At 45.1% G+C, this 16,227-nt stretch overlaps 2 protein-coding genes across 2 annotated transcripts in view; both read left to right on the top strand.

Moving 5' to 3' along the window:
• LOC310756655 (uncharacterized protein) overlaps window positions 1–11,569 on the top strand; it is an 87,727-nt gene extending 76,158 nt beyond the window's left edge. Inside the window, exon 4 of the mRNA XM_083601159.1 lies at window positions 8,738–11,569. Coding sequence (XP_083457285.1) covers window positions 8,738–10,209 — 1,472 coding nt within the window. The 3' untranslated portion in view covers window positions 10,210–11,569. The remainder of the gene's footprint in view (window positions 1–8,737) is intronic.
• LOC310756648 (uncharacterized protein) overlaps window positions 1–16,227 on the top strand; it is a 51,327-nt gene that overhangs the window by 26,234 nt on the left and 8,866 nt on the right. Inside the window, exon 2 of the mRNA XM_083601141.1 lies at window positions 4,823–5,385. The gene's annotated coding sequence lies outside the window, so the exon portion shown is untranslated. The remainder of the gene's footprint in view (window positions 1–4,822; window positions 5,386–16,227) is intronic.

The raw sequence follows: 16,227 nt of genomic DNA, 5'->3' as shown, positions 1-16,227 counted from the left end.
TTCAGTAAGAATGAAGCACTTAGAATACATCATCGAACTCACACGGGAGAGAAACCATTTGAATGTATTGAATGTGGAAAAAGCTTCAGTAAGAATGAAGCACTTAGAATACATCATCAAACTCACACGGGAGAGAAACCATTTGAATGTATTGAATGTGGAAGGAGCTTCAGTGAAAGTGGGAAACTTAGAATACACCAACGAACTCACACAGGGGCGAAACCATTTAAATGTATTGAATGTGGAAAGAGCTACAGTCAAAGTGGAGCCCTCAGAATACACCAACGAACGCACACGGGAGAGAAACCATTTAAATGTATTGAATGTGGAAAGAGCTTCAGAGGAAGCCAAACACTTAGAAGACACCAACAAATTCATACGGGAGAGAAACCATTTAAATGTATTGATTGTGGAAAGAGCTTCAGTGAAACTGGAAAACTTAGAATACACCAACGAACGCACACGGGAGAGAAACCATTTAAATGTATTGAATGTGGAAAGAGCTTCAGTAAGAATGGAGCCCTCAGAATACACCAACGAACTCACACGGGGGAGAAACCATTTAAATGTATTGAATGTGGAAATAGCTTCAGTAGAAGTGAAAACCTTAGAAGACATCAACGAACTCACACGGGGGAGAAACCATTTAAATGCATTGAATGTGAAAAGAGCTTCAGGCAACGTGGAGACCTTAGAATACACCAACAAACTCACACAGGGGAAAAGCCACAGATACTTAAATTAACTTAATAAACCGGATAGGTGTTTTTTACCTTTCCTTCTATGCTTCCATGCAATCCTGACAGAATCAAATCATGCCAATGCTTTCAGCCCCAGAAGAGGAGCTCTCCCTTGGTGTCAAGGGAGGTGTCCAAGGAGCATCTGGAGCCCTGCCATGCCTTCTGTCCCTGGCCCCTTCCCCTCCTCTCTCTGCCATCCCTCGGCCACTCTTGACTCCACAGTAGGAGACTGGATCTGTCTGTGATGGTGAGATGTCCTGGCCAGTGGAAGGACCACTTCCTGTTTCCTGCAGCTCCATCCTACCTTCTCATGCAAGGTGGAATCATGAAGCAGGTGAAGGCTGAGCACACCTAAGGGTGACCTGGGGGTGGGGGTGGGATTCTTCTTAACCTTTCCTCATCTGTATCAAAATCCACAAACAAAAAGGGGCTTTGTTCGGGCACAATCAGTTTTATGGAGCTGCGTTTAAAGGCATTACTTTGTGACACTAAGAGCCCCTTCTCAAAAAACAAGCATTAAGAGAATTTAAACTACATACATTGTTGTTTAGACGTTTAGTCATGTCCGACTCTTAGTGACCCCATGGACCAGAGCACGCCAGGCACTCCTGTCTTCCACTGCCTCCCGCAGTTTGGTCACACTCATGCTGGTAGCTTCGAGAACACTGTCCAACCATCTCGTCCTCTGTCGTCCCCTTCTCCTTGGGCCCTCCATCTTTCCCAACATCAGGGTTTTTTCCAGGGACTCTTCTCTTCTCATGAGGTGGCTAAAGTATTGGAGCCTCAGCTTCATGATCTGTCCTTCCAGTGATCCCCCAGGGCTGATTTCCTTCAGAATAGCGTATCATATATAGAGTCTCTATTTACTGCAAGAGCTGGGGTGTTGGCTGTGCAGCGGTGTTTTGAAAACAACTTGTGGTTTTGCCTGATCTTGGTGTCAGATTCCATCTTTTTACAGAGGAATTGACTCCCACTGGGGAAGATCCCTGGGAGACCCCATGTGCTTGTGGCATCATTGCTATAGAGTTCTTGTGTACATGGTTGTGTTAGAGGAATTCTAAGGTCATATATATATATATATATATATATATATATATATATATTCATAAATTTACAAGGCAAACATATACATAAGTACATAAACAAAGTGTCTGAAATAGTACAGGTGAGCAATCCTGAAACCATTTTGTCTCTTGCAAATTGACTTCAAATGTTTCTCTGCAATGAGGAAGGAAATGGGAAAGCCTCCCCATTGTCTCTTTGCTCACAAATCCTGTCTTAAGAGCATATCTGTGTATGAAAAGGGTGAGCCTATGACCTGGATGGCCAGGATGCCCAGGTAAAAGCATTCAGTGACCATTATCAGGTATCCTGGCAGACAGGTTTTCTGCTGTAGACCGCCCCTTCTGTGATGTTTGTATTATGTTTGGGGGGTGGTCTTGAGATACAGAGGAGGTAATTTTCAAATGTCTATATTGTTACTTTCTGTTTGTGCCACTGTGCAGCTGTTTTGAGTCACAGGACTCTGTTTACATTCCAGAGACCTTCCAGGCTGTTGGAAGTCTCACGGGAGCTGGGAGCCGGATGTGATGTTTACTGGTTTCCTGTTCCTTTGTTCCTTTATTGTTTCAATTGCTCTCTGCTCTCAGAGAGAGAGGAAGTGTATTTTGCTGTCTGCGTAGCTTAGAAAATAAAGCTTTGCAACGTAGACATAAATCTCATCACATCCCTGTGCTGGATTCTCTGCTGAATGGGAGAACGTGCCTGAGGCCTTATCAAAGGATCAGGTCATTAATTATTCGTCTGGAGGGCGATTCTGAAGGCTCGGAGGAAGATGAGTTTTATCAGCTTGGCGGAGCTGAGATCCCGACATATATAACAGCTTGCACACCATTGTTCTAGGTTCCTCTCCTCCCTACCTGCATGTGGGGAGTGGGGGACCCTGTTTAATAAAGTTTAATAAAGATCATGCTTACTAGCTGCTTTGCTTCTCAATAGTCTCTGGTTGGCCTCTGTTGTGAAGAAGAAGAAGAAGAAGAAGAAGAAGAAGAAGAAGAAGAAGAAGAAGAAGAAGAAGAAGAAGAATTTATTATTAGGGTCAGAGACCAGCTTGCTGGAATTAAATGTCTGTTATATATATTTATGTATGTGTTTGCCTGGTACATTTATGAACATTTCTTTTATATTTTATAACAGCCTCTGTTATTTTTTACTGCTGATAGAGAACCTAGTTAAGGACTCTATATGGGCTTTTAGATACCCCATAAGGGAAAGGGAACAGTATTTTTATTATAACAGCTGCATACAGAGCCAATGGTCTTCCACCCCCTGTGCAAATATGGTGTTCAAAAAAAAAGTGGGGCTTTTTTCCGCGAGTACTCAAACATCCATGAAATATACTCGGAGTCGAGTGTGGATTTCATGCTCTTTATTCAGCTCATAGTAGTGAGGAATTAAGGTTCCCCCAAAATATCTGCTTTATATACAGTGGTGCCCCGCAAGACGAAATTAATCCTTTCTGCGGGTGCCTTCGTCTTGCAGAGATTTTCGTCTTGCGGAGCACCGCTATCAGCGGATCAGCTGATAAGCGGTAATTGACAGATTAGCGGCTTTTAACGGATTAGCGGATAAGCGGCAATTTGCAGATAAGCGGCTTAGCGCCTTTCAGAAAAGGCAAAAAAACCGGGAGACCACGAAAAAATTTTCGTTTTGCGAGACAGCCCCATAGAAAAATTCGTCTTGCGAAGCGGAAAAAATATCAGAAAGCCCTTTCATCTTGCGCGTTTTTCGTTTAGCGGGGCATTCGTCTAGCGGGGTACCACTGTCCATTATTTACACAATGGGCCACACATAATTGGCTAATTCTGGGATTCTCCTGCAGGCCAATCAGGTTGCGGATACATTTCCACCTGGAGCTGGACTGGGTGGCTCCTGTGGACCAATCATACTGCTGCATTGTTCTAGGACCAATCGGACTGCTGCATTCTGAATCCTATTGTTCTAGGACCAATCAGACTGCTGCTTTTTGGATCCTCTTCAACGACAGAAAACAAAGCAAAGAACTCCCCCCCCCCCCCCCGTCCTTACAAATTAAAATTGCCCTCCACTTTTTCTCAGTACTTCCCACAAAGAATATTTTATTTCACATCCGTAGTGTACATTCAGCACGTATTGAAAGTACATGGTTCCCCCAAAAAGATTCATGGGAGGGGTTGCATGTGAGGAATTCTTTGGCAATTAGTCTGTCTGGCAGCTGCTGCTGCTTCTGCAAGTCCCTGTTCAATGTTCCTGTGTCTCTGTGTCTGTGAGGAGAATACAGGCCACTGCAAAAGACACTGTGTGTAATGAATGTGTAATAAGCCAGAGAGAGAGTGTTGCCCCTTCAGCAGACATCACACACACACACACACACACACACCGACCGACAACCAAAATCAACACAATCACTTCTGCAAATGTCCCCACAAAACACTTCATTACAGTTTTTCCTACCTATTCAAAGGGACTTTGCTGCACATAACAATTCCCTGATAAATGTATCTATGCACTGGCTCCCTGGGAAATCTTCAGAAATTCATATAGAATCACTCGAGTGTTGGATTTACACCATTCCAATGTTCTGTTCAGAAAGGAAATGGCTGCCAAGGGAGGAGCTTGGGACATGAGTGAGGGCAGACATAATCTCTAAAGTGTGAGCCCATGTACTCAGCAGCCCCTCTGCCTGAGTGATATAATCTCTGGCATCCTGATACCTGAGTGCGGGACAGGTAGCCATTCCAGAAACAATAGCAAACCCAGATCAAGACAAAAGGGTGTGATTAACTGGGCTGGGAAACAGGGACATGTAAATATCTCTTTTGCATCACTTGATGAATGTATGGTGGAGGTCAGTGGAAGGATGGGGGAAGCCCTGATGCTCAGGTTTCTGTCGCCAGACCATCCCAATTTGTGATGTATTTGTAATGTATCTATGATGTAATTTTACGGGTGTTGTGGGTATCTCTGTAAAACTGATCAAAGTGGGAGCCATCCTTTGTTCTGGGCTTCCTTCCTGGTGGTGGGTGGAAGTCCTGTTGCAACAGTTTTTTTAAAAATAAAGATCAGGTCTCCTGGCTGCTGGTTTGCTCCTATATTCCTGGCTGGCGTCTTTGTTTGGTAATCCAGGTGAGCCCAAGGATTTTCCTATAACAAGACCCTTGAACTTGCTCCTTAAAATGCAATCTGAACAAAACTGGTGAAGCAGTGAGGACAATATATTCTTGCAAGAGCTGAGAGCCAAAGCAGGCACAGTCCAGCTGGGGCAAAGAATGAGCTTATATTCCCTATGCACACGTTCCCTCCCTCTTATCTCCATTGGTTGGGTGCTACAAGGTTTTCCTTCCCCCAATTATCAAATAACAGACAAGAGGCTGAGCGTGGAAACAAACTTCTCCTTCCTCCTCAGAGTTGCCTCCACTTCCGGCTTCACCAGCAGAGATAAAATTGGGGCTTGCAAAGGAAGGAGGGAAGGAGGCGGGAAGCGGGGTTGCATCGTGCGGAGGCGGAGGAGGGGGCTTCTTCCTAATCAAGGCTCCTAATTAAGCGCGTCACTCCCTGCCTCCCACGCGGGGGCTCCCATTCCCGCCCCCGCTGCCCGGGATTTCGGGTGAGTGCAAAGCCAATGGCGGGGAATGAGGGAAGGGGCTTTGCGAGGGGGTCCAGGATGAGAAGCCCCCGGATGGGGAGAAGAGAAGGGAGGAAAGGGAGCTGTTCTCTTAAAGGGAGCCTTGAAGGGGGGCGGGGAGAAGCTTCCTCCTGCAGGGATCTGGTGGAAAGGGAGTTGCAGGGAAGGAGACGGGAAAGGGGAGAGGGGTGGGCATTGCTGGCCAGGATCGCCTTAATAATAGTATTAATTTTAATTTTAATATTTATACCCCAGCCTCAGTGTCCGGCTTCCTTCCTTCCTTAGGCACCAAGTGAAAGCATTGCTCTTCTCGCAGGGGTTTGGCTTATTAAACAATCTATGGACTTCACAACTGGATTGGGGGGGAGGGTTGTCGTTTTTATTTCCTACTCTGCTATGCATCTCTGTGTTTTTCTATTGTAAGCTGCCCTGTGATCTTTGGAGGAAGGGCAGTATAGAATTGGAAAGAATAGCAGTAAAAATAGGTTTTAAAGAAGTGCCCTCTTTAAGAAATCACGTGGTGTAAACGTGTATGTTGTCTTCTAGGTCTAAACACACACAGAACACCCACAGTATGAGCAAGCAGTGCTCCAAAGTGCTTATCTTGTGAACTTGCCATGTAAGTTGTTTACTCCTGGCCAAAGCTCCTGTTTCCCAAAAGGACTGGAGGGGGGGGTCTCCTCACTACTTTTAACCCCCCCACTCCCACCGCATGGAAGGCGGAGGACGTGTTCATTCACAATCCCAGTGTTTACCATGTGTGTATCTGCAGTGAACCAGGCACTGCAGCTCCTTCCCCTCTCACTGGGCTGCAGAGGAGGAAACGGATGGGTTTGAAGGCTCTTCCTGCCTCTCTCCCCTGAGGAACAAGAGCAAAGTGTGTTTGCAGGGCAGGAGGGCAGAGGAGGAGGCAGCGAGGGCAGAGGGAGCAGTGGGCGGATCCACCGCCTCTCCCAGGGGGTCCTGATGCAAGCAAGGGGCTTCCTTCTTCTCCATGCAAGGGCCACCCATGTGCAGTCCTTTACAGATTAACTCTTAAGTTCTATGGGATCTACTCTCAGGCCACTAATGTGCATACCATGCCAGGCTTAGGAAGGGAGGCAGGACAGGCAGGTGAAAGGAATTGTCAAAAGTCTTTGAAAATGGGTGGAGGCTTTTGGGAAGGGGGTGCCCAATTGGGGCTTCTCCAGGGGCAGCAGAATGTCTTGGGCAGGAGAATCCCTGCAGGGGCTCTCAGACTCCCTTGGCTTCTTCTTCTTCCCTCCCTCCCAGGAAGCTGCAACTTGCTCTGGCTTCTGCGCTCCTCAGGAAGCTGAACCTGCAAACCTACCAGAGACTGAACCTGCAACCCTGGCCAGGATGGAAGGAGGAAGATGGACGGGTGACCTGGTCAGGCTGTCTCCCGCATCCCTCCCCACAACCTCTGAGCATTCCCTCCCAGGACCCTTGGAGAAATCTGGTGAATTCCAGGGGAGAGGAGATGGGGACAGGGACAGATGGATGGTGGAGGGAGAAAGAGGAAAAGATGGAGAGGAGACAAATGGAAGGAAGTTCCTGACAGGAAGAAGGAAGAGGTGAAGCCTTCTCCAAAGCAGCTCTTTGTTTCTTAGATCCCTTTCCTAAAGTAGTGGGGGCAGATTTTCTTCCTCCAGGCTTTGAAATCTTAGGTGTTATTTCCACGGCAGGAATAATTGATGATAACGATGTTGCACACCAATCCTGAAAAATGGGTGAAGGGGAATGAAATGCGTCGCATAATTATTTATAATTAATGTATTTAAATTGTTTCTATTACTCTTATTTTTTATAGACAGGGTCAGAAAGATACATTCCACCAGCATCAAAACACAATAAATGCATGCACCTCCCCAGTTTGGTGGGCTTAAGGGACAAAGGACCCGTTATCATGATACACAATTCCTGTGGCTGGAGGCTCTACACTTAGGATTGGGCATATAAAGTCCAAGAGTGTCTGGTATTATAAGCAAATTGTGTAAATCTTAGAGACTGGGGTTGTTTGTGAGAGTGAGTGAGTGGGATAATAATTTATAGCGCCCCTGTGTAATGGCTTGGTTCTCCCGCACAGACGCGAGACAACTCCAGTAGTAATTATCTCAGGTTTATTGCTCAAACTCATAAATCACTGTGGAGCTCAGTCTTCGGCCTCTTCATCCCAGCTTGCAGTTGCCGAGTCCTCCAGCAAAGAAGCCCCCACTTTCGCTTTCTTTTCCCCTCTTCTCGCAGATTCTCTCGAGCCAACGATTTTTTGGACAGGCTATTTCCGGGGTCTCTGTGTCAGAGCTCAAACTGGAGCTAACGGTCTGTGCCCCCACAGCACCCCCTCTTCCTGCTCTTTGTTCTTTGCTCCTGCTGCAGCTTGGCTGCTCCTCCCCTGCTTCACATTCCAACCGAATCCCATCTCTTGCGTTCTCAGGCTCTGTCATCGGAGGCACGAGAGGCTTGAGATTCACAGAGCTGACACCCTGTAATTTTGTCCGTCCCTAAGCTTCCATGGAGATACTGTGGTGCAAATTTCAAAATAAGTACACAAAGCCAACAAAGAGACTCAGAGGTTTATAGTGGCACCAGCTTTCCTGGTCAAGAGTCCACTTTGTCAGACTGCAGCCCACAAAAGCTTAGGCCATAATACATTTATCTACCTTTAAGGGCTGCAAAAGATGAATAAACAGAAGCATAGTTCATCTATGGAATCCATCCTACAGGAGACAGTGAGAGCCAGCAATATGGATAGCGTGAAAGAAAAGATAAGACTGACATCTCTGCTCTGCCCTCGTGGTCTAGGCAATAATGCTTCTTAATAGTAGTTTCTGGAAAGCACACGAAGGCAGAGAAGACTCTTGTGCTCCAATCCTGCTTGCCGGTTTCCCACAGGCATCTGGTTGGCCTCTGTGAGAAGAGGATGCTGGACTAGGTGGGCCTTTGCCTGATCCAGCAGGCTCTTCTTAGGTTCCAATATATTGCAATATTTCTACAGTTACATGTAGCACTTAAGTTTTACTTATTTCACAAAGGAGATACCATTACTTGAGCCTGGGATCATTTCTTCACTTCAGAAAGAAAAAATAGATGTGTCTAATAAGCCAATTCCACCATAGATCTGTATTATAAAACGATGCTGCTCTATTAAGTTTGAATGGACTGATCATGTGTTGCTCTTGCCACTATCTCATCAGCTTTCGTAAAATTTGGAACCTAGAGAGGATAGTGGAGAATGAAGGTGTTACAACGAGAGAAGGTGCAGATTGGGATTGACAGGTGTTCAGTTCCCTTTTTGTCTTTCTTGAAAGTCTAACAGGATTCTCTTTCCTCCCAGACTCCCAAACAGGTGAGGAAGATGAAAGTCAGAATTCTACGGAGCCACATGTGAATTTATGCGAAAGAACAAAGAAATTGAGGATACAACAACAAACTCAAAAAGGAGAGAAACTATTTGAATTTACGGACTGTGGAAAGAGCTTCAGTGAAAGTGGAAAACCTAGACTACATCAACGAACTATTACGGGGGAGAAACGATTTGAATGTTTTGAATGTGGAAAGAGTTTCAGCAAAAGTGGAACACTTAGAGTACACCAACGAACTCACACAGGAGAGAAACCATTTAAATGTATTGAATGTGGAAAGAGCTTCAGTGATAGTGGAGCACTTAGAATACATCAACGAACTCATACGGGGGAGAAACCATTTAAATGTATTGAATGTGGAAAGAGCTACAGTGAAAGTGGAGCACTTAGAATACATCAACGAATTCATACGGGGGAGAAACTATTTGAATGTTTTGAATGTGGAAAGAGCTTCAATGAAAGTCGAACACTTAGAAGACACCAAAAAACTCACACGGGGGAGAAACCATTTAAATGTACTGTATGTGAAAAGAGCTTCAGTCGTAGTGGAACACTTAGAAGACATCAACGAACTCACACAGGGGAGAAACCATTTGAATGTATGGAGTGCGGTAGGAGCTTCAGTCAAAGTGGTGCACTTAGAATACATCAACGAACTCACACGGGGGAGAAGCCATTTAAATGTACTGTATGTAGAAAGAGCTTCATTGAAAGTGGAACACTTAGAATACACCAACGAACTCACACAGGAGAAAAACCATTTAAATGTATTGAATGTGGAAAAAGCTTCAGTCGTAGTGGAACACTTAGAATACATCAACGAACTCACACGGGAGAGAAGCCATTTGAATGTTTTGAGTGTGGAAAGAGTTTCAGCAAAAGTGGAACTCTTAGAATACACCAACGAACTCACACGGGAGAGAAACCATTTAAATGTATTGAATGTGGAAAGAGCTTCAGTGATAGTGGATCACTTAGAATACACCAACGAACTCACACGGGAGAGAAACCATTTGAATGTTTTGAGTGTGGAAAGAGTTTCAGCAAAAGTGGAACTCTTAGAATACACCAACGAACTCACACGGGGGAGAAACCATTTAAATGTATTGAATGTGGAAAGAGCTTCAGTCATTATGGAAACCTTAGAATACATCAACGAACTCACACAGGGGAGAAACCATTTAAATGTATTGAATGTGGAAAGAGCTTCAGTGAAAGTGGGAAACTTAGAATACACCAACGAACTCATACAGGGAAGAAAATATTTAGATGTATTGAATGTGGAAAGAGTTTCAGCAAAAGCGGAGCACTTAGAATACACCAACGAACTCATACAGGGGAGAAACCATTAAAATGTATTCAATGTGGAAAGAGCTTCAGTGAAAGTGGGAAACTTAGAAGACACCAACAATCTCACACAGGGGAAAAACCACAGATATTTTAATAAACTTTAATAAACCGCATAGGTGTTTTTTACCTTTCCTTCTATGCTTCCTTGTAATACTGATAAAATCAAACCACGCCAATGCTTTCAGCCCCAGAAGAGGAGCTCCCCTTGGTGTCAGGGGAGGGGTCCAAGGGAGCATCTGAAGCCCTGCCATTCCTTCTGTCCCTGGCCCCTTCCCCTCCTCTCTCTGCTATCCCAGGGCCACTCTTGACTCCACAGCAGGAGACTGGATCTGTCTGTGATGGTGAGATGTCCTGGCTGGTTGAAGGACCACTTCCTGTTTCCTGGAGCTCCATCCTGCCTTCTCATGCAAGGTGGAGTCATGAAGCAGGTGAAGGCTGAGCACACCTAAGGGTGGCACAGCGGGTGGGTGGGATTCTGCTTAACCTTTCCCCGTCTGCTCCTTTTCTGGATCCACATCCCCACACAAAAAGGGGCAGTGTGAGGGCACAGTCAGTGTTATGGAGCTGCACTGAAAATCATTGCTTTGTGACCATAAGAGGCCCTTCTCAAAAAAAGAAGCATCAAGAGAATTTAAGCTACAGAATTTAAAACAAACAGATAATTACAAAAAAAGAAAGCAGTCTGGTGCCACATTGCGTAGGAGTTACTTTAACACACTCTACCTGGGGCTGCCTTTGAAAAGAGCTCAGAAACTTCAATGGCTCAAAGAGCTGCAGACACATTACTGACCAGGGCTGGCTATAGGCAGCGTAGGACTCCCATATTAGAACAGCTCCATCTGCCTAATTGTCTGTTTCTGGACACAATCAATGTGTCCACAAGAAGAGGAAGATCGATTTGGAGTGCCGCATTTTCAAAAAAGATGGACACACGACTATTTCTTTGTGGAGCTGAAAGGCATGCCCGTGTGCCTGATTTGTGGTGAGGCCCTCTCCGTCCTGAAGAAGGCCCACCTGCAGAGGCACCACAGGACAAAAGCACATCCAGTACGAAGAGTTCCAAGGGCAGCTGCGCCAGGAGAAGGTCAAGGCGCTGAAAACAGACCTGTTGGGTAACCTGTGGCTCCTCCAGATGATGTCAAATTGCAACTCACGTCTTCTTTAGCCGTTGGCCACGCTGGCTGGGGCTCATGGGAGCTGGAGTCCAAAGATCTAGGTCCACAAATGCTGGGGACATTTCAAATCCCTCCTCAGTCGTGAAGCCGATTGGGCGACTTAAAGCTGGTTACCATCTTTATGCGAAACCTCCCTCGCAGGGTTGCTGTGTGCGTGAAAGCAATATATCTTGTGGTGGGCTTGATGAGGGGAGTGTGGAACAGAAATGTAATTCATAGGTAAGAAGACAGGAAATAGTTCTGAATCTGACTGAAAATAAAGGATTCTTTGTCTCCAAATTGCACATAGCAAGCACCTGTGTTGTTGAACTCTAGCTGAAGTCTCAGCATCTGGTTCCTCAGCACTCTGCACTCTCTCTCTGGAAACCTCCAGCTGTCAGGTGACATGAACCAGCCAATGCCTCCCAGTTCAGAAACAGTCTGCCAAGAGCTGAGATTGGAAGTGGACAACCAGGAAAACTTAAGGGAGCACCAACATTTTCGTTTCCATGCTTATGAATGTTGATTTGAATCAATTTTTCAGATGTGTTCAAAAAAATAGTAGGGAAAATTTATGGTTGACACCATCTTGGGACAGTTTTGACAGGAATTCGGGGAACTAGGAATATTTTTAGCTCCATCAGGGTTGATGGATCAGCAAACAGCTGGAGAGGATTAAGGGGTGGGGGCGGGAATCAGGCCTTGTTTATCGTGTGACAGATAACAGATTCCATAGTTCTTAAAGCTGACCGTTTGCTGCCTCCCAAAATGATGCTTAAGCCTCCCCCCCCCCCAAAAAAAACTCAAACATGGCAGCTGGTCTTCTCAAACGGGCCAATATAAGGTTCATTTGGCAAGTTTGTTGTTGTTTAGTTATTTAGTCGTGTCTGACTCTTCCTGACCCCATGGACCAGAGCATGCCAGGCACTCCTGTCTTCCACTGCCTCCCACAGCTTGGTCAAACTCATGCTGGTAGCTTTGAGAACACTGTCCAACCATCTCGTCCTCTGTCGTCCCCTTCTCCTTCTGCCTTCCATCTTTCCCAACATCAGGGTCTTTTCCAGGGAGCCTTTTCTTCTCATGAGGTGGCCAAAGTATTGGAGCCTCAGCTTCAGGATCTGTTCTTCCAGTGAGCACTCAGGGCTGATCTCCTTCAGAATGGATAGGTTTGATCTTCTTGCAGTCTTTGGGACTCTCAAGAGTCTCCTCCAGCACCATAATTCAAAAGCATCAATTCTCCGTCGATCAGCCTTCTTTATGGTCCGGCTCCCACTTCCATACATCACTACAGGGAAAACCATAGCTTTAACTATACGGACCTTTGTTGGCAAGGTGATATCTCTACTTTTTAAGATGCTGTCTAGGTTTGTCATTGCTTTTCTCCCAAGAAGCAGGCGCTTTTTAATTTTGTGACTGCTGTCACCATCTGCAGTGATCATGGAACCCAAGAAAGTAAAATCTCTCATTGCCTCCATTTCTTCCCCTTCTATTTGCCAGGAGGTGATGGGACCAGTGGCCATCATCTTCGGTTTGTGGATGTTGAGCTTCAGACCATATTTTGCAGTCTCCTCTTTCACCCTCATTAAGAGGTTAATTCCTCCTCGCTTTCTGCCATCAAGGTTGTGTCATCTGCATATCTGAGGTTGTTGATATTTCTTCCGGCAATCTTAATTCTGGCTTGGGATTCATCCACTCCAGCCTTTCGCATGTTGAATTCCGCATATAAGTTAAATAAGCGGGGAGCAATATACAGCCTTGTTGTGCTCTTTCCAAATTTTGAACCAATCAGTTGTTCCATATCCAGTTCTAACTGTAGCTTCTTGTCCCACATATAGATTTCTTATGTTAAGGAAATTAGGGGGGGCACATCTTTAAAGTTATTAAATGTTACAGATATTATGCCTGAATGTATCCTTTCAACTTGACAGCTCAGGGAAGTTACCGTATTTTTTGCTCTATAAGACTCACTTTTTCCCTCCTAAAAAGTAAGGGGAAATATGTGTGGGTCTTATGGAGTGAATGCAGGCTGCACAGCTATCACAGAAGCCAGAACAGCAAGAGGGATTGCTACTTTCACTGCGCAGCGATCCCTCTTGCTGTTCTGGCTTCTGAGATTCAGAATACTTTTTTTCTTGTTTTCCTCCTCCAAAAACTAGGTGCATCTTGTGGTCTGGTGCGTCTTATAGAGTGAAAAATACGGTACCTAGCTTTAAAAATAATATAAAATCAACACCTTTGCCAGTTTCCTCCATTCCAAAGCTATTTTCCCCTTGAAAAAGGACTCCAGGAAGTGTCCAGGGGTGACAATTGCTGAGCTGGGCCAAGGAAAGCCTAATCCTATCACCAAACGTGCCAAGGGGCCAGACATGCAAAGGAAGTTCTATTGTACTTTGGGTGATGGGACTTCAGAGGTATTTGCCTATGCTAACCTTATACCTGAGTCTTGCCCTGACATGGGCATGCTTATGCTAATCTTTTATCAAGGACTTGTCTGGACATGTTTGCCAAGGTTAGACTAGTGTAACCCCTGTCTACCCCTCCGCTATTGTGACATGTCAGTGATGTAACAATCATATAGCAATGATGCTCTACGAACTGTATTCTGGGATTTGGTGGGATATGCGGGCTCTTCCCAACGAGCTGGTTTGACTGAACAGCCTCACACCTAGATTTTTCCAGAACACTCAGGAGACAGATGAGGTGATCAGGCACTCCCATTTCTTTAAGAACTTGCCATAGTTTGCTGTGGTCGACACAGTCAAAGGCTTTTATGTAGTCAGTGAAGCAGAAGTAGATGTTTTTATGGAACTCCCTAGCTTTCTCTATAATCCAGCGCATGTTTGTAATTTGGTCTCTGGTTCCTCTGCCCCTTCGAAATCCAGCTTGAACTTCTGGGAGTTCTCAATCCACATACTGCTTAAGCCTGCCTTGTAGAATTTTAAGCATAACCTTGCTAGTGTGTGAAATGAGCGCAATTGTGCGGTAGTTGGAACATTCTTTGGCACTGCCCTTCTTTGGGATTGGGATGTAGACTGACCTTCGCCAATCCTCTGGCCACTGCTGAGTTTTCCAAAGTTGCTGGCATATTGAGTCTAGCACCTTAACAGCATCATCTTTTAAAATTTTGGTTCTCAAGGAAGAGGCAGCCCAGGAATACAAGGCAGGAATTAACCTTGAATCTTGCTAACAAAATCCTTTCATACCTTTTTGTGAGGGTGTGGCTGCTAATCTTAAAGCCAGGATGAGCACTAAGAATTGGGCATCATTTCCTATGTTATTAAAAATAAAATACTTGTTCAGCTTCTAAAGAAACCCTTTAGAATGTGTTCTTATTCTTTTTTCATAAAAAAATTCAAACAGCTGTGCAAAGGTGCTCCTGTGCAATGCAATGTCAGAATAACAAAATAATGAAACATCTCACAAGAGCCTTGTTTTTTAAATATACAGCTAAAAAACCTTAAAACTCCTACAACACTTACCAAATAGAAATCTAATAGCTGGCCCCCCAGGCACTAGGAGGCAACATCATGTTCAAAGCTTCACCCCACCCCCAAACTCTGAGCTTTTGGTTTCTCTTTAGACACTCATCTGTGGTCGCCTGGAGCATTTGAGGGAAAAGAGAGAGAACATTCTGGCATGCGAAGCTAACAAAGAAAAAGAAAGTGATAACCTGTTTGTAAGTGTCATTGTTACTTGGAAGGGAACAAGTGCTATAAGTTTAATGTAAATATAATGCTGTGCTTGAATGCATTATAATAAAAATACTATAAAGGGAACTTTCTCTTAGACTTAGGCAAGAAGTTCCACTCTGACAAAAGCCTCAGAGGAGGCTGGATCTTTCCTCATAACTCATTGCTGGAGGCATAAGCTGCAGAGCTCTCACGGAAGGAAGCTTAAACTTGAGAAGCCAGTGGGTGCTTGTTGGAGATGGCTAGGAGAAGCAGCAGCAGCAGTTGCAAATAAGTCATGCAATGTTGAAGAAGCTTAGGATCTCCCTCTGGGACCAGGGATAGGAAAGCTGACTGAATTACATAAAGGACTGAACATTGTTTGCAACGTGCTACTTTATCATGCTTATCTTATTGTTAGACTGTTTAAGACTGTTCTGCGGTAAAGCTTCAAAACTTATTTTTGTGATGGAGCGTATTCATTTCCACACAAGGTCCAGATCAGGAATTCCACGGAACAACTTTAACAGCAAGTACTTCAACAAGTACTTCAACAAGTACTTGAAGGGACGCGGGTGGTGCTGTTTGTTAAACCACAGAGCCTAGGACTTGCCGATCAGAAGGCTGGCAGTTCAGATCCCCGCGACGGGGTGAGCTCCCGTTGCTTTGTCCCTGCTCCTGCCAACCTAGCAGTTCAAAAGCACATCAGAGTGCAAGTAGATAAATAGGTACCACTCTGGCGGGAAGGTAAACGGCGTTTCTGTGTGCTGCTCTGGTTCACCAGAAGTAGCTTAGTCATGCTGGCCACATGACCCGGAAGCTGTACGCCGGCTCCCTCGGCCAGTAAAGCGAGATGAGTGCCGCAACCCCAGAGTTGTCTACAACTGGGTCTAATGGTCAGGGGTCCCTTTACCTTTACCTTTAGTTGAAGGACCAACCAAGAATTACAACAATCTCTTCCTCAAAATGGTTCAGCCTCCACCACCTTTACTGCAGTCAACTGAAGGCAACCAACTATGCCCTGGGCCCCCCGATCTTTGTCACTGCCAATGAAAACTAATAAATGAAAAGGAAGAGAAGCTACCCATGTCACACTGACACAAACACCTTGCATATGAACTTTGTAAAATAATGAAAGTGTACTACCCCTCCCCCCCCGCTTGCTCTCCCCAACTCTCAATTCCCCAACCTTACACTGTATACAACATTAAAGTCAGTCTGTCTGTGAATTTTTATGATATCCAAACAGAGTAGCTCATAGTTAGGAAGCCAACACCCTCCCTTCAGATG

The sequence above is a fragment of the Podarcis filfolensis genome (genome assembly GCF_964270895.1).
Source record: "Podarcis filfolensis genome assembly, chromosome: 2".
In the NCBI taxonomy this organism is placed as follows: Eukaryota; Metazoa; Chordata; class Lepidosauria; order Squamata; family Lacertidae; genus Podarcis; species Podarcis filfolensis.
The sequence above is the reverse complement of the archived record's forward strand: the minus strand, read 5'-3'. Positions and strand labels throughout refer to the sequence as shown.